Below are 18575 nucleotides of genomic sequence, written 5' to 3' on the forward strand. Positions count from 1 at the left end.
AAGATTATTCCATGGGGTTATCCAACAAGCTTTTCTAGAAGAAAAATATCCATATGACTTTCTAGAAACCAGAAGCCAAGCAACCCATTGGGCTGTGTTCACAAAACCAGTCCGGTTATATAACATGAACTGTGGATGGTTCTGGGAAGAACTGACCCTGAGTAAGCGCTCTTGAGAACGCAAACACAAGCTTACGCTAATGCATCTACTGCTTCCTCCTCAAAGCACCAACAAGCAGAGTGAATCACTCAACAGCAATAGAGCGCACCACAGTTTTATGGCCCCTTGCCCTACTCCTAAAAAATGAAAACAGGGACCTGTCACCGAAGTCTGATTGATAAATGAACCCAATTATTGAACAAGCACAGAAACACTACTGAATCAAGTAACACAGGCTCCTACAACTTTTATTAACTTAGTGATCCATGTGCTCTAAAAACATCCTCAACTAGATCTAATGTTCAGGATTTAATTCTGCGTGCCACACTACTATCTATAATTGAGTAACACACTGCCTTCCTAAGCATTTGCGAAGTTCTGATAAGACAAGTACTCCTAAAGGCAGCCAAGACTTTGGTAAAAATTCATTTATCAAGGGTCAGTTCACAAGGAAATATCAAGCCCCTGTGGGGAAACCTCCAGTATCTACCAACTAGGCAGAATTAGTCAAAGCTTTTAAAGCCTACTAAAGGAGCACACTTCTCTAAGGACCTTAATTTTACAGCTGGTCAGTCAGTGGGCCATCAGAGACAGTCACATTGGAGGTCTTGAAGAGGACATATACCTATTGCTATTAAAAACAAAAATCAAGTTTCTGTAATCTTCCTTTCTTAAGTATCCCACCCAGGGTTGGGCAAATTCATTCACGGGATAAGCTATTACATGAAGAGCGGCAACTGGGAGGCTCAGGGAAGTGCCTGAGCACCTCACTCCTCACAAGAGCAGCAGAGCACTCTGGGTAAAAGCATTCACACTGACGACAAGCAGCAGAAGGCTGCCTGATGGAGAGAGAGGCTACCCCAACAGGGCCTCTCAAAACAACTCTAAGAATCAAGTATAGGGAACTCTGCTGAAAGCATTTATTAAACAAGGTCCAGCATGGCCAAACAGGGAGACTAACTGTGGTCTGCTCAAATGATGTCCCAGAGTGCCATCTAAGAAGCAACTGAGTACTTGGGACTCAAAATTCCCCCTTCCCTTCAGAATGCCCAACAGTAGGCAACTTGGCAGCTTGCCCTCCGCTCCCAGACGCAAGCGAGGTTCTGAAGTCTACCATGATGAAATGGGATTTTTAATTCCAATCTTTTCTTTGGACCAGACAGACTCCTGAATTACTGGAACAAGATTAAATCCCACATCAATGCATGAGTAAAACCGTAAAGCGAACTACTTTTGTGCCTGGCCCAACGTTTAACACTACCTGTCCCTCCTCTTCTTATCAATCCACTGCATCACCTGTATATGTAACTAATCCCTCTCTACCCCAACCGCCCCACCACCCCAATTCTCAAAAGCTCCACTGTGGGCCGGCCGAGTGGCTCAGTTGGTTAAGAGCTCGCTCAAGAGTGTGAGCTCTGAGCAACAGTGGTTCGAGTCCAGCCCAAGCTGAGCAGCCGTGAGCTGCCAACAGGTGGCAGGATGGAAAAAAAAAAAAAAAAAAAAAAAAAGCTCCACTGAACGCGGGACTGTGACATTCATTTCTATATTTCTCATGAAACCAACAGAGCTTCACACATAACGGGAGCTCGATAACTCCGTGGTAAATATATAATTCCTAGTGTCCATCAGTGCAGTATCCAGGCTGCCTGGAGTAGCTAGGCAATACTGGGGATTAGCCTGCAACGGGGCAGTGACAGCTGGGACATACTGTGGGGCTGCTTCTATTGCCACAGGACTTGGGAGAGCTGGGTTTCTGTGAAAGAAGATATCGGGAGGGAAGGCACAGAATAATCAAGTGAACAATATTTGGGACAGTGAAACAAGGGGAAGCAAATGAACACGAATGTCCCTGACTCTTACTTGAACGTGAAAATACCTGACCATACGCTCAGAAACAATGCTGTCATAAACGGAAAGCCAGAGAGAAGGGGTAGCACCACACTGCACAATCCACTGATCCCCAAAGAAGAGATGCTCAGGTTCTTTTTCTCATCATTCACGTAAATGTTTATTCACTGCATACCTGCTTCGCATCAGGCACCGACTAAGCATGAGATGGGAGAAAAAGGTCCCTCCTCTCAAGGAACTTACACTCTAGTAGAGCAAGACATAGAAACATGGAATGAAATGTTACGAATGCAATAACAGCACGAAAATGGACGATGAAAGATGTCAGATGTGACTTCGCAGGAGGCAGGATCTTTAGGGGAAGGTAAAGAAGGTGGAGCAGGAGCTTGTGACGGAGGGAGCAGCACCAGCTAAGGCCCCAGCAGGCAGGACTCAAGAGGCTCTTAGATCTGAGTTCCTCAGCTTGGCTGGAACTCAGCGTCCCAGAGCAGGGTCAGTAAGAGAAGACTAAAAGTCAAACCACGAATGGGCTTAAATCCCAGACTGAGGCATTTAAATTGGTCACAGAGGAAATGAGGAATCCCTGGAGCGTCTGGGAATGACACTGAGCAAGGCAATCAACAAAAGTATGTTTCCAAAAGATGTGGGAGCACGCAGAGAAAGGAGGAGAAGCAAGGAGACTAAAGGCAGAGAGATTATTATTTATTTCAATATTCCAAGCACACCATCAGACTTGAACAAAGAACAACAGGAGTGGTAATGCCATTTCAAGGTTGGTGGAGAGAGGTTTTAAGGAGGCAGAAGAATCTCTAGGTCTTGATAAAGGCCTGGGTGTTGGGGGGCAGGGGGAGGAGTTTACACAAGAGCAAGGGAAATGAGGTTTCTGATTTGGGTTACCAGTTGGCATCATTAACTTGAGCCAGAGCAGCTCAAGGGCCTGGTACGGGAAAACCAGAGACCACAGCAAGTCGAGGAGACTGGACTATCTGGACGGAGCAATCGTAACTACAGCTGAGCCAAGAGTGAAATCTACAGCTCACAACCGAATGCTTCCTGTCACAGGAGTGTTTGACGAGTTACCAGGGGAAACGTAGTGAGACTGAGTTGCTCTGGAAGAAATAAAAAGCACTGGATTGTATAAATATATAAAACTTTAACCAGAGCTGGGATCAGGTTACATGGTATTCTTTCAGCCAGGATAGTTCTGGTAAGATTTTACTGTACTGTTACATAGGATACAGTTAAGATATTTTAGGACAAGCTCCAACTGGCCTTGTGTTTCTCTGCCCTAGATTCTCATCCACAAAACAGGAAATTAAAACCCTTCTTTCCTAGAGGCTATACTGCTTCTTCCTTCTGGGGAAATGAACTTGATCAGCTCTAGCCTGCCAGGGTCAACACTCTTCTCTTCTCAGAAGCAGTCAAGCTGTTACACAACACGCAAATGAAAGGAGAAGAACTATTCAAAATGTTGGTCAAGGAACGCACTTAGCACCCAAATTTGAAAAGTGCTGAGATTTAATCTTTGGTGTCTGGTCTAACAGTACTAGCAGTATTTGTAACAGGAGAAATCAACAAATAACCCTAGTGATTACCACAAGGAAGATGTATTAAGTACTTTGTAAAGCATATAGGCGTGTGCTAAGCCCTTCACTATTCCCAATACTGTGCTCACTGAGGGAGGACCAATGAAAAAGCGAATTTTGATCTATTTAGTCATTATCTCAAGAATCTGATTGCTGCTGAAAGCAGAATTTTGGGTGATTTTTCTCTATTTTCCATAACATTGCTGCACTGTCTTCTCAATTCAAACAAAATTCCTTTCATTACAGATAAAAAAAACTGAATGCTCTCCTAAGTAAAAGATCCTCATTGATGCTTTTCCTTCTTCACTTCTGTGTCAGGGAACAGAGGAAAGCTGAGGTTCCCGCTTGCTCAAAGCCATCAAGCTGGGGCAAAGCGCAAATCATTAGGACCCAGAAATTTCATTTCTGATCGCCAAAGCACAGCTAAAGGGGAGACAAGAGCTGATGTTTCAAACTATAGGAGCCAAGAAGACGAAACATTGTCAAACTAGGCCTGGCAAGGAGTCCAAGGCAGACCACAAAGAAGGCCGGGAGGCCAGACGTCAGAGGTGGGGGGACGGGGGATGGAGGGACGGTGGGGCTAGAGCCCAGGAGATTCTCAAATCACCATAACGCAATGGTTCTTGACAACAGTGGAGCCACAGCTTGCCTGGAGAAACTGGTAAACGCTCCCTCCCTTAAAAACGCATGTTTACATAAAGCTTTGCAAACAACTGCATGGGATTCCAACGCCTTTAGGGGTACATGGATCTCAGGTTAAAAATCTGTAATGAAGCATGGGCCTAGCATTTACAGTATGCTACCACTGAGGAAAATGAGAGTGCCTGCTTGGAAAGGCAATAAACATCTCTGGAAGGAGACGTAAGATACTAGGAGCATCAGTAGTCCTTGGGGAGAACTAGATTTTTCACTGACTATCTTTCTGACGTTTGAATGCAAGTGGAGATTCAAGCATAAATTAAGAAAAGAGCTCTGCCATAACCGATGCCAACCTCGAATGAGCGACACTCCCTTGGAAATGTTCTAACCTGTTCCAGGGGGAGGGCTGAACACACCAACCAACCGCGGAAGGCGCTCTAAGCCTGGGAAAGGATATGAGGAAAAGCCCCAAGGCGGGGCTACTGCCCAGGAGTGAACGTACAAACGATGTGAGGCCCTGAGGGAACGTCCAACATCACCAGTCCTGTAATATCAAAAGACTCGCAATACCCAGAAAAGAAAGCAACAGCAGCTTCGGGCAGTCAAGGAGGAGAGTGGGCTGTAACCTGTCCACAGCCTTGGAGGCCTCGGGAAGCACCTACCTCATCAGGGGTATCTTTTGCATCTGGTTGTGCTGCAGCCGCCCGGCGGGCAAGGTTTCCAGCTCGAATGTTGCTGAGGTTGATCTGCCTCTCGGGAGGAGGTCCACCACGGGGCTGCCCTCGGACAATGATGGCACAGCCTGACAGGACCTGCGTGTGGGGAGAGAGACAGAAGAGGAAGTTAGCCGTCTAGAGAGAAGGGCGCCGTGATGCGGATTGTTCAGTCCAGGATCCCAACGTCTCAAACAGAATTTGGTAGCTGGTAGGCACTCAAATATTTGACGAGCGGCTACGTGTAGCGTTTTTCTTTAATTTTGTAATAGAAATATCCACATAAACACTTGGGCTAGACTCTGAAATGATGGACCCAGAAATATAAGTAGGAATTAAATAAACAAGAGGAAAGTCATAAAATCGACGGGGTGAAGAGCACGAGCGACGTGGAGGTTAATAACCTTTGTAATTCATCCCAGCAAGCACCACTCCCTGTGTTCTGTTCAGTTATTAAGAAGTCCGTGTCTCCAAACACACATTCCACTCTAGGGCAGAAGCCAGCAATGGAAGAAGGCCTAAGGAAAGGGGAAACTGGAAGGAGAAGTCCCTATACACGCCCTGGAAAGAGCTGACAAAGAGCAGGGTAGCCAAAGCCCAGAGCTGTCTCCGCTAAGAGAGAAATACAGAAGTAATCTACAAAACACCTGCTCCAAGTGATGGGAACAGAAGACTCTAAGAAGCACCTTAAGGTTCCCAAGCACAGCAGCTCCTTTCATCTCTCTAACCAGGCACAGAACCCACATGCAAACGTGCAAAGGGCTCGGAAGCTCCCAGGTCTTAAACTTTGAAATATTTGCAGGGGAGAAGGTGGATTTCAAGTGGGAGAAGCAGAGAAAGGGCGTAATGAAAAAATGACAAACATCACCAGGCAGTTCAAGTTGTCTTTGCTCAGTGAGGCACGATTTAACGAGCAGGTGGGCTCAAGCCTGGCTTCCTAGGCCCGAAAGACTCTCAATTCCACGCTTCAGACAAAAAAAAAAAGCTAACAGTACCTGGAAATCTTTAGAAATTTACTTATTACTGTCCGTTACTAAGTTTGAATAAACTTCTGGAAAAAAAAAAGAAACAGAAAAGAAAGGCTGCTGAAAAGTTAGTAGACAGAAGGCTAGAGTTGCTGCCAAGATAGAGCCCTGCAGTCGACAAGACCGTGGGGTTCTCTGTACTTGAACTGTCCTTGAAAAGGAAGCTGGATCAAAGAAGAAAGGAAGGAGTATGCAGGGAAGCCGCTCCCATACACATCTGCTTGGCTGACATTCCTCCTTCACCTCTCCACCTTAACTAAGGCTTTCAATTGTGAGACATTAATATAAATATGGCAGTGCACTGAAACACAGGTACATGTTAAAGAATAAGATACAATTGAGTAACCCCCACCCAAATGAAGAACTAGAACACAGCCAGGACCTTGGGTTCCCTCTGTGCCCCCTCCCCCTTCCTCCTCCCACCTGCCACCATTATCCTAACCACTGTGATAATCCCTCTCTTGGTTTCTGTCCAGTTTTACCAGCTAAATAAGTATATATCTCTATGCAACATGGTTTCGTTTTACCTGTATCTGAACTCTATATAAACTGAGTCTCCAGCATGTACCCATCAGTGACTTGCTTCTTTTGTTCATTGGGTTTGGCGGGGGTTTGGGGGGGGTGTGCTGTAAAACTCATCCATGTTGATGTGAAACACTAGCTTATGCACTTTCACAGCTGTATAGTATTCCTTTGTCTGAATAAACAATTCATTTACCCATTCAACTACCTTTTTACAGTAACTCTGTCCAACAAATATACACGTTCCGATTTTTTTTTTTTAAATAGTGCTCTGGTTAATGTCTCAGTATCCCAATACCTTCAGCACACAGACCTTGATCTAAAAAAATGCCCTCCCCCTGGCTACGCCATGGCACACATGATAAAAGACTGTCTTCCTCACCAGTTACGAGTCACGCTCTTCATTTTTATCCTTTCTGATCAAGTGTGACCAGCAATTAAACCCTACAGCTTCCAGCACAACAGCCTTGCTAACAGCCTCTCCCGAGCACACACACCCTCAGCATCATCCCAGGGAACTGACATTCTAAAAAGACAAGGTCTCAAACAAAGTGAAGCCGGGAAAGAACAGGTATCTGAGGGCAGAGGGAGCTGGACGTTCCTGAAATGAGAAGGGCCAAAGAAGAAAATGGGCTTGGATCTGATCCAGTTACGGTTAACTCTTCGCGAGCCGCAGTAGCAAGAACAGCACATGCTTTTGGAGGATACCTTCCTGTACCTGAATCATTCACGCACAGGTTCCAAACAGGGCTGAGAGGAGCCCGGCTACCGACAGCAGAACAACCAGGGCGTCTGTCTCCAGTACCTGCATCTCAGTGTCAGCCAAGTCTTCACAAAAGTAAAGCACTGCTAGGAGAGCTAGTGCCTCTTGGTAAGCCCAGCTGGAACAGCTACGGCCCGTTTCCAAGAAAACGCACCTTGGCTGATCAAGGTAAACTCGGATAAGTGAGCACTGACCCACGCAGGCCAGGCAACAATCCTTATTTCTCAAGTCCAAGGATGGCCACGGAAAAGCTCGAGGGCAGAATGACTGATGAAAAGAGGCCCCCATTTCCCCCTAAATATCAGAAAGGTGTTACCTTTATGCCTCTACCTAGTACACTAGGTCCCTGGGGGGACAATGGGTCTGTAACTATTATCCTGGCCCCAATAAGGGCTTTGGCAAACAACTTGCAGTTAGGAATTTTGCAAAACTTCCTTTGACATCCTCCCTTCTCTCCCAATGCCATTCTAAAAACTGTTACCAGAACTTCTTTACACTATTGCATCAAACAGTGCCACTCAGACAATACTTAATGCTCAAATTAATACTGGAGAGAGATGACTTTTACTTTAGAGGCTGTTCTATACCTTTCATACTAGCGAATATACAAAATCAAGCAGCAGCCACCAAATCAACTTCCTGAGCGACAAGGATAGCTACTCATGTGGCAGGCTCTTGCTATCGCTATTCCCCCAGGAGGAAAGAACTGACATGTGTACATCTTTCCTCTGAAATGCTCTCCCTCTCATTTGGCCATGGCCTTGGCAGAGAGGTAGAAGAGGCTGTCTGCAGCCCATCACAGAAGGAAGAGAGAGACCTGTCTACAAGGGAAGAACTAGTTTTCTTCCTACTATTTATAGGATCTGCAATAATTCAAAAATACACTACACCTCCTTTCTGATTTCTCCACTTCATCTTCCAGGAACTGTTACACTCCTTCCACCTGCCCTGCTTGTGAACAGCTCTTTACTCAAGTTCTTTCTCCAAAATGTTTTAACAACCTTCTCTTATCAAAGGTTCCCCACCAAATAAAGCCAAAGAGAAATGGTTTCTAGAGAAAAAAACAAACAAACACTTAAAATGTCTTTAAGTGAAATATGAAAAAGACCAAGGGTCTATATATCAAACTTAATTTATGTCTCATAGGCAAAACAAGTCATTTTTCCTCTGTGAAAGACCTAAGTTGATTATTTTTATAGTTTTATTCAGTGATTGATTCATTTATCATTTCTTAATTCAACAAAAATTTACTGAGTGCCTACTATGTGCCAGGCATTGTTCAAGGCAGGTAGCAACCTGCAGTGAAATAAAACAGACACAAATGTCTGTTCTTAAACAGCTGACATTCCAGTGGAGGGAGACAAACAATAAAGTAAAATATATTGTTTGTTTATGAGAATTTTAATTTCAGAAGAATATGAAGATTGAGAAGAAACTGTCACGGGTAATTGTTCTGCCAACGCAGTACTGATTCATGTTGCAAACTTTCATGGATGCGGTAATTATCCTTAATTGCTAATTTATAGGGCATAGAAAGCAAGTCATATGGTAACAGCTTTATCCAATTATATTAATAAAATGACATTCTAGAAAAACGATCTTGGCCGTACCTGATACAGCAGGAGGTTTGTGAAAATAGCTGTCACAATGAAGCAGTTTGATTGAGGCCACGGATTAGACATTTCTCAGCTTTGTCAATACAGGCTGCAGAGGGACACAGCATGATTCAGAGAACCTGGCTTCAGGGCACAAGTCCGGTGGTGACAAAGGCTGAAACAAGCCAGCTGAGAAGGAAAATGGGGACTCAAACTGTTCAAACCCACTTATAGGTTTACTGGGAGACTTACCTAAAGTGAAACGCATCATGGGCAGCCACTAAAATGTTGCCCAGCAACAGCAACACCACATTAGAACTTCACTAGATCCTGATAAATGATTTGGTGTTTAACTCTTAAACCTCCAGACCACAGATCCCAGAAGACAGAATAATTCTTATACAAAAACCTAGCCACACTATATATTTAGGGCAAAGAAAGGGAGGTACAGAAATCCATAAGCATGTCAATAAAGCCAGTACTTCTTTCACAGCCCAAGAGCAAACAATCTTGTCCTGAGGATGAAATCTTATTAGCTGAGAGCGTCTTATTAGCTCGGCAAGGACTGGCTTAACAGGTATATCAACCTGTTAAGATGTAACAGGTACATCTTAGCAATATCTGCCAATATGAAGACCCAATATAAAGAATGAGAACAGCCAACTAATGGACACAAAAATGTTACAAAAAGGCCCAAAATAATCCCATACATTTATAGTCAGCTGAATTTCAACAAAGGTGCCAAGATAATTCAATGGAGAAAGAATAATCCTTTCATCAAAAATTGAAAACTCAGTATTCATGTGCAAAAGAATGAAGTTAATTTCTCTATATGGTGTGAAGTAGAGGTTAACTCAGAAAGGATCAGAGACCTAAATGTAAGAGTTAAAACTCTTAGAAGAAAACATAGGTGTAAATCTTTGTGAGCACGGATTAGGCAATGATTTCTTAGACACAACATCATCATAGAAAGCATAGGCAACCAAAAAAGATACATCAGACTTCATCAAAATTAAAAACATTGCACTTCAATGGGCACTATCAAGAAAATGAAAAGACAAGAGCATATATCTAATAAGAGTCTGGTATCTAGAATAAAGAACTATTTTAACTCAATAAAAAGGCAACCCAATTAAAAAATAGATAGATTTCAAAAGACATTTATCCCAAAAAAAGATATACAAATGGCCAATAGCACATGAAAAAACGTTCCGTATCATTCATTAGTCAATCAAAACTACTCTGACATGCCATTTCACAGCCACTAGGATGACTATAATCAGTAAGATAGACAATAACAAGTATTGGCGAGAATGTGGAGAAATTGGAAGCCTCATACATTGTTGGTGACGCTGTCACTTTGGAAAACAGTCTGGTAGTCCTTCAAAAGTTAAACAAAGTTACTTTATCATCACCCAGCAATTCCATTCTTGGGTATATACCCAAGAAAAAGAAAACATTATGTCCACACAAAAACTTGTATACAAATGTTTATTTCAACACTGTTCACAAACACCAAAGAGTGGAAACAATCCAAATGTCCGTCAAGTGATGTGTAGGTAAATAAAATGTGGTATATTCACAAAATGGAATTTATTCAGAAATTTTTAAAAAATGAAGCACTGACTGATGCTAGAATCTGGATGAGCCTTGAAAACATTATGCTGAGTGAAAGAAGCCAGACAGAAAAAGCCACATGCTGAGTGATACCATTTATCTGAATTGTCCAGAACAGGCAAATCCATAGAGCCAGAAAACAGATGAGTGGTTCTCAATGGCTGAAGGAGGGGAGAACAGGAAGTGCCTGTTAATGGGTACGGGCTTTCTTTTTCTGTTGCATATCAATCAAAATATTCTGCAATAGACAGTGGTGACATTTGTGTGAAGACAGTAAAAACCACTGAACTGTATACTTTAAGAGGGTGATTTTTTTTATGGTATGCGAATTTATTTCAATTAAAAAAAAAATTTAAGATCTAATATAAAAGTACAAAAACATGGGGACATAAAAATGTGTATTTTCACTAAAGAGTAGCTCTATATCTTGCAGGAAGATTAAATGCTTTGCTGAACAACACTTAAAAAAAATTTTTTTTTAAAGGTAGCTGACTCAGAACCAAAAAGTCAGGCATGGTGATTCACCACAGAATGGAGGGTTGCTGTCAACTTTCACGTCCTCCAGAAATAACAAGATAGAAGTCACAGGAAGGAAGCAGACAGACCTTCAGGGAAATCTACATAACTCTTCAAAGGATGAAAATAATACAGGCTTTTTCTGAGAAACAATACACAAGTAGAATGAGGCCCTTTCCCTGCGTGGCACAAAAAAGAGAACCAAGGAAGTCCTTGGGCTGAAAGGTCCATAGTGCCATCTGGAAGCCAGCAAGTGCCACAAGCCCAAGGCTGCACGTGCAGGGGCTGTCAGAGTGACAAAGCAGCAAACCAAGGACTCTCTCCTCTGAAAAAGGTGTTTTCTCTACCTAAAAATACCNACTAGACACCCACGAAAGAGGACTTCCAGAACGGCTTTAGAAAGTGGAAAGAACAATGGGATAAGTGTGTTTGAAGCGAGGGGAAGTATTTTGAGGGTAATTAATGTCAATGTGTCTTTTACTATAATAAATTTGTTTTTATTTAAACATTCACCCTATTTTTTTTTTATCATACCTCATATGCTGGTTCTACATATTGTTCTTACCTGGGAGACTGACTGGGTTTGGAGAGTTGGCAAAGGCCAGAAAATCCCAAACAAGTTTGGATTACCCAGTCAGTCCTCCTTGGGGCAAAGAAAATTTAAAATGTCTTACATTGTAACGAAAAATTTGTTCTAAATATATCAACTTCAAGTTTTACTAAGTATTTTTTTTGGAGGGTGGGAGAAGACAGAGATAAGCATTAGAGGAGAGTGATGAAATTCAGGCCAGGCCTAAAGTACCAGAGGCTAGAGGGCTGCTGGGAGAATGGGGGCAGGAGCCAGAACTTGGAGAACTTGGCTAACTGGCCACACCTGTGCCACTAAGCAACAACTAGCACTCACACACAACTAACCTTTTCCACACATTACCTAAACTAGTTAATCCTTCCTAAACAATAGTTCAATGGCTGATACCTCTGAAGTTCGGAAGAGTTCCACATTTGCCAGTACACATGTATCTGCCATGCCAGGGGTTCCCAGCCTTTTAAATTTCACAGACCAGTGAAGTTCCCCCACTCCAACCCCCCAAAATAGGGACTCATATGTTATCCACTTTTTTATTTTGCCAAGGACATCCAAGAAAACAAATGTCATCACATTAATTATAAAACAACGATGTTTTAGGAAAAAAAGGTAGGAATATAACCTCAAAACTGACACCAGTCCTTTAAACTGAACAACATCACAAAAAAGCCAGGTGTCCTTCTGCCCCTCGTTTTGCCTCAGCCAGTTCCATTTTCATCTTCATCTGATTTGGGGACAGACAGGGAACTGCTGGACGACTAATGCCAGCTAATGGCTACTGAACACACATGCGCTAGACGCTGCTGAGCGTTTTACATGCCTTGCCTCAATTCGTTGGCAATAACCACGCAGGTGACTACTGTTGTGTCCGTGTACAGGCAACGCCGGAACCTCAAGGGGTAAAATTACTTGCCCAAGGTTATGTGTCTAGTCATCAGCGAAGCTAATGGTGTGAACCCCAGCCACCCCAGAAAACCAGCTGAGTTCCGCCTCAAGGCACAAGTTATGTCTCTGTTTCCCAAAGTGTGGTCAGTCTGTTTAAACACAAAACCAAACAAACCCTGCTTTAAGTAGTATATGAACCCTGTAGGTACCAGCATTTAATATTTACACATACATAAGAACTGTCCCCATTTCAATTCTCTTTCAATCCTTCCTCTTCAGAAAAAGTTGGAGTTTAGTGGCAGGAGGGGTTTAGCACGTCTCCACCACTTGTTAAACTTCCTTCAGAGCTCTCTGTAAAACACTGGGTTTTTTTAAAAGGTCCTTTCTTGTTATGGCAAGTAATGCTGGATTTTCCATTTTCAACAGTGAAATTGTTTCCTTTTTAAATATGTCAATTTCAAAAATATAGCTGACTGTCCCAAAGATTTTTAAACTAACTAAAAGTCGAGGTAGTGTTCAGATATGCTAAAACTAATGATGGGCACACACACACACCTGAAGCCTGGGAAACCTTAGGTAAACTATTTCCGGGGTTGGGGTCAGCATTTAACTGAAAGGCTGCAAACATGATCCCCTTGGTTCAGTCTTTCCAAACAATTCTAACCATGACAGTTTCCCCATGCAAGATGCAGCCATGCCTACCCTCACCTACCACCCCCACCTTCTTATCCAAGAAGAAAAAAAATGATGTGCAGCCCTTAGAACAAAAGTCAAACCTCTCACATGACCCTGCCTCTCATCTCCTCATGCCATCATGTCAGCTGGGTAGTTGCACACTTCCTTAGTCATGAAGCTCCTTAGAACCTGGAGAGAGCAGATGAGGCCAAAGCCCAAAGGAGTTTCCTCGACCTTTAAGTACTAAGACGTGAAAACACCTGGGAGTCTTCAGGCAATTAAAAAGGAGTTATTTAATGATCTCCAGGTACCAAGCTCTGCCCTATACTGAAGAAACAAAGTGGTTTTCGAGGATACTCACTCAGATCAGGGGAATAAGACTACTTGTAGAGCCAAAACAAGGACTCACTCACTTGCAGGCACTCATCTGCTCTCTGGTGGAGGGGTGGCAGCTCGGGAGGCCCAGGGACATGAGGGGAAGGACTGAGTTGTGTGGCTTCAGCTCGAGATCTGGAAGGACAGGAGCCATTGCTGTCCCCGTGTGGAGCCTGACACACACATGGCCTACAGAAAGGTGCCAACTTTTCAGTGTCAAGTCCTCCCCCAAAGGGCCAAGTCTAGGACTGCATTGGTTTGGTGCAGGGGTCAGCAAACTTTTGAGACGATAGAGCCACCAGGGGTCTGCAAACTGCAGCTCACGAGCCACATGTGGCTCTTTGGGTACGTACATGTGGCTCTGAAGTAAAATTCAAAATGAAAATAAAACTATCATAGTTTCATGTATAAAATTTTTAAAAGATATTATTCACATAATGGTGATTATGTAAAAATATATTTATGGCTCTTGAATAATTTTTAAATTGTTGTGAGGGACAGGATTGGCTCTTTCAGGGGTCGGCAAACTTTTGAGACGGAACGTACCCAAAGAGCCGTATGTGGCTCGTGAGCTGCAGTTTGCTGACCCCTGGTTTGGTGGAATCGCATGTGCGCACTGCCTTGGTGATGCCCTGAGTCCCCGCCCCCCACACAGCTGGTGCTACATCGCCCGGGAAACACTTGACTGCTGGGCTGCTGGGCCTGCCCCACAGGCTGCAAAAGCTTGTTTGCAGCAAGCAGGAAGGCGGCCTGCGGCAGCTGGGGAAATGTTTGCCAGTGGGCGGTACACAAGACATATGCTGCAGCATTTCTTGGGCGGCTCTTGGGTACCTGTGGGCCTGAGACAAGTGGTGGCTGACCGTAATGTTTTTAGGGAGTCTTTGCAAGGTGGTTGCGGGCCCAGCACCTGTGTGGGAGCTGAGACTGCACTGACTTTGTATAAAACACCAACAAGCAGACGACACCCCTTAGCTCCCTGGGACCCCACTCACCTAGAGGTGCATTGCCAGGGGCACTCTGGGCACCTGGGTGGCCGGCCCCACCCCACAAGCCACAGAGGCCTTTCAGAGCAGTAGAGGGTCCACAACAGCCCAGGAAAATTTTAGTGGTGGACAGTGACTCAAAACCTGTGCCACAGCCACTCCTAGGCAGCGCTCAGGAATTTGAAAGCAGGCGGTGGCTGGCTGCAGTGTTCTAAGGGCACTGCGCAAAGTGGTCACAGGCCAGGTACTGGTATAAGAACTGAGTCACTATTAACTTTGTAAAAGCCATCGGCCACATCTCATGGCTCCCTGGAACTCCACCCTGCCCAGCTACTGCTGCATCACCAAGGGCACTCTCAACACCAGGTCAACCAGCCTGGACAGCGCACCTAAGGAGGCTCTTTATTTTTTTTTATTTTTTATTTTTTTTTTAAGATTTTTATTGGGGAATTGGGGGGATGGGAACAGTGCTGGGGAATTGGGGGAAGGGGAACAGACAAGNCAAATAACTGAGGCAGTTTTTCTGTTCACACACATTTTGTCAACATGCCAACTCGGTTTCAGAACTCCTACATGTGGGCATGTACATGAGAGAAAGGGTGAAGACTGATTTCTCTTGAATTCATGTCTGGCACCGCAGACACAGGCAACCACTCCCCAAAGACATGGGTCTTCTTCTCTGTTAAGGAAACCCAAGAAAAAGTGCTCCTGATAGCAAATGGACTTTCCCTCCTCCCTTCAGGGACAAGTGGAAGGTGAAGCAGGGGTCGCCCAGGCAGGGGGACAGTCTGAGATTGCACCGCAGAGGCCACCCAGTTAATGGCTGGGTATGCCCAGCTCCCCCCCCCACACACACACACACCCCTTAACTCTAACTCCTCCTTCTCCCCAACTCCCATGCTCAGAGGAAGGAGAGAAGTGCAGCCCCAATTCCTGATTCAGGGAGGGAGAGGCAGCAGCTATTCCTAGCCACAATGGCTGTAGCTGCTGCAATCTCTCATTTGTCCTCACAGCACTGCCATCACAATGTCCCTGAGCCAACTGCACAAAATACCAAATCATAATCCACTGATAAAAGGGGGTCGGAGGCCTGTACACAAGACACAGCTAAATCAAAGTGTACCCGGGTCCTGAAACAGCCTAGAGAAGAGCATGGCATTCACTCTTTCTCAGGCTTGCTTCTGTCAAGTCACGTGCATTTTTATAGAACTTACAGCAATAGGGAAGGTAGGTTATTGAGCATAACACTCAATACTATTCAGAGCGAATCATCTCTAAAGAATATCTAATGCACTTATTTTGGATTATATGCAGGGCTGACTGTAGAAAGTCCCTACCTGAGGACTTGAATTACTTGAGGAAGTAATTCAATTTCTATGCTACCCATGAAAAGCAGTAAATTTCCAATTTTATTTTCCAAACCTATTTGGAAACTTCTCCTAATTGAAATGCTGATAGTCAAATTTAGATGTCAAAATAAAAAAGTAAACATCACAAATCTACCATAAATATTTCAGAGTCCTTGACGGCTAAATTAACGTACCATCCCAGGGATTCCCCTTATCATTAAAATCCTAGGGAGACTGTCATGAAGGAATAATTACAAAGCAAAAGCAAGTGGTCACTCCTGCCTCCACAATATGTTGGTGCCTCAGCCCACCCTCTCCAGCATAACACACAGATTTGAACACCTCCTCAAGAAGCGAAACAGAAGGCCATTTGGCCAAAATCTGGAACTTGCTGTGATAGCATCACTCCAAGTGCTGCCCAGAAAAGACTGCTCTTCCATTTTTATTAAAAATACCCATAATATTATACTTGTCCTACGTGACCCATAATAATGTCCAGCTCTGTGGTTCCCCTCTTTTTTTTTTTTTTTTTTTGGTGAGGGGTGAACTCTCTCCAATGAATAACAAAATAAATGAACTTTTTTAACATATAAAGCATAGAAATTTCAAATGCAAGTTTCTGGGCAGCTGAGATGCACGGGGCATCTTTACCATCAGCCTTGTGCCATCAACCACTTTCAAAAATCAATTTTCTGAGTTCCTGTTCCCCAGATCATGAGTCCCGAGCTTATTCTTGTCTCTACATTGGCTGTCAGCTTCTCCTGTTGATAATCAAAGAAACACCTTTTCTTCTGACAAGAGAGTAAGACAGGGTCTTTCATTGAGAGCACCCATGCAGGACCTCCTGAGAAGTAAATGGAACCGCGCAGTCCAGCTAACAGCCCTACACTGCCTGGCTGTGTGGGAAAGATCTTCTTCTCCGGCTAGAATCGCAATGACTAATGAACACAGGGCAGGGCAGGGTTAACAGAGCTGGGCCTGTGCCCCAGAGAGAGCCTGCAGGAGGTCTCAGGAGAGTCTAAAGCGCTCACTAGAGAGGAGTTTAACAAGATAACTAGGCTTTTAAGTAATAGAGGCAGCCTCCTGGCCTCTGGACTGTGAAAGGGCTCACCTGCCAAGAGTAATAACACAGGCAATTACCGCACACAAAATAATAGACCTCAGCGGGACTCCAGGACCCAGGTCCTCTCGTCTTCCACACAGACAGAAAGAAGGAAAAGGAGAGGAAAAAGGACGCACCACTTTTCATGAAGACCGGCGAGAGTCCTAGTAGGTAAGCAGATAAATTACGCTTAGCATGATTCCCTCTTAGAGGCTGATGCCAAAAATAAAAATGCCCCTTGGTATTCAAGGCTATATAATACAATGGAATTTCCCTCCTGGAACAGAAATCATAAGGTTTAAAAGTTCACTAACATTCTATTAGTGTATTCCAGAGACTGGAAACAAAAACTTAGAAGCCTCGTTTCCTGTTCATGCCTTTCCTGCAAACTTCCAGCGACGTTCAGTCACTTTAGGCAAGTTGCCTTCACCTTGCACATTGAATCAGACAGCTCACAGCTGCTCTGAAGAGCATGCGTATTCCCACCGTGCTTCCCCATTTCTCCTGCCTTCTATTCTCATCCATTCATTCCTTTGCCTGTGTCAAGACCTGTCACTTTCACCATCTCCCCGGAAAAGATTTCTAAAACAAAAACTGACCTGAAAATATAACATCGGATTTTTCCAACCCACTCACTCTCCAAGAAAACCATCAGTATTTAAATTCACAAGTTCCCCTTTCCATCCTAAAACAAAGCTATTCGCCTCAAGCTAACAGCTTCACCCAGAATCAAGTGTGCAGTGTGGGGTCTCAAGTCTAGGCTGCCTACTCTCCGTAGAAGGCGTTCTCAACCACAAGGTTCTCCTCCTCTCAGGCCATCCCAGTAGCTAGACCTACAGAGCCATCCACCTTCTGTTTATATTGGGCTATGAACTCTGCCGATCCACATGTTTTTTTCCCAGACTTGACTGTTCTTACTAAACCCACTCAACATATATTTTATCACTCAAATCAAGACACTTTTGAGAGTGAAAATGGGGCGTTACTGATAATTATGCTGAGACAACAGATGTAAACCACAAACAGGCCTGGCAGACTGAGATGTAAGTCACCTGTCCTTACAAAGGTGCCAAGGTCAAGTAGGGGACTGTTCCTTGCAAAGAACCATTTTATGAGGTGTGATCAAACAATATGGGTGAATGTTTAAATTTTTTTTTAAAATGTATTACAGTAAATAAAAGGCACACTGCCATTAATCCCCCTCAAAATACTCCTCCCCCTGCTTTGAACACACTTATCCCATCATTCTTGCCACTTTCCGAAGCAGTTCTGGAAGTCCTCTTTCATGTCTTTAGTTGCGCTGTCATAGCTGCCTTGACGTCCTCAATCATTTTGACTTTGGGAAAGAGCCAGAATTTGCATGTTGCCAGATCTGGTAAATAAGGTGGATGAGAACACACCATAACGTTTTTATTTGGCAGAAATTGCCGTGCCAGGAGCGATGTGTGACACGGAGCATTGTCATGATGGAGGATGATTTACAGCACAGTTTAAAACACACCTTCTCTCAACCGTAGCTCACACCCGATGGACTGCACCGAACAAGTTGAAACTTGTCACACACTGTAACTAAGGTTCGAGGCGCCATTTCCTGATCCCTGCCCTTTCATTGGATGGCACTCGGCAGCAGCATTCAC

General features: G+C 44.0%; 1 protein-coding gene across 1 annotated transcript in view; it reads right to left on the reverse strand.

Annotated features, from left to right (window-relative positions):
- Window positions 1–18575, reverse strand: part of SND1 (staphylococcal nuclease and tudor domain containing 1) — a 442168-nt gene that overhangs the window by 393973 nt on the left and 29620 nt on the right. Inside the window, exon 2 of the mRNA XM_019646123.1 lies at window positions 4895–5044. Within this exon, the coding sequence (XP_019501668.1) occupies window positions 4895–5044 (150 nt within the window). The remainder of the gene's footprint in view (window positions 1–4894; window positions 5045–18575) is intronic.

Source organism: Hipposideros armiger, unplaced genomic scaffold (genome assembly GCF_001890085.2).
Source record: "Hipposideros armiger isolate ML-2016 unplaced genomic scaffold, ASM189008v1 scaffold_97, whole genome shotgun sequence".
Classification (NCBI taxonomy): Eukaryota; Metazoa; Chordata; class Mammalia; order Chiroptera; family Hipposideridae; genus Hipposideros; species Hipposideros armiger.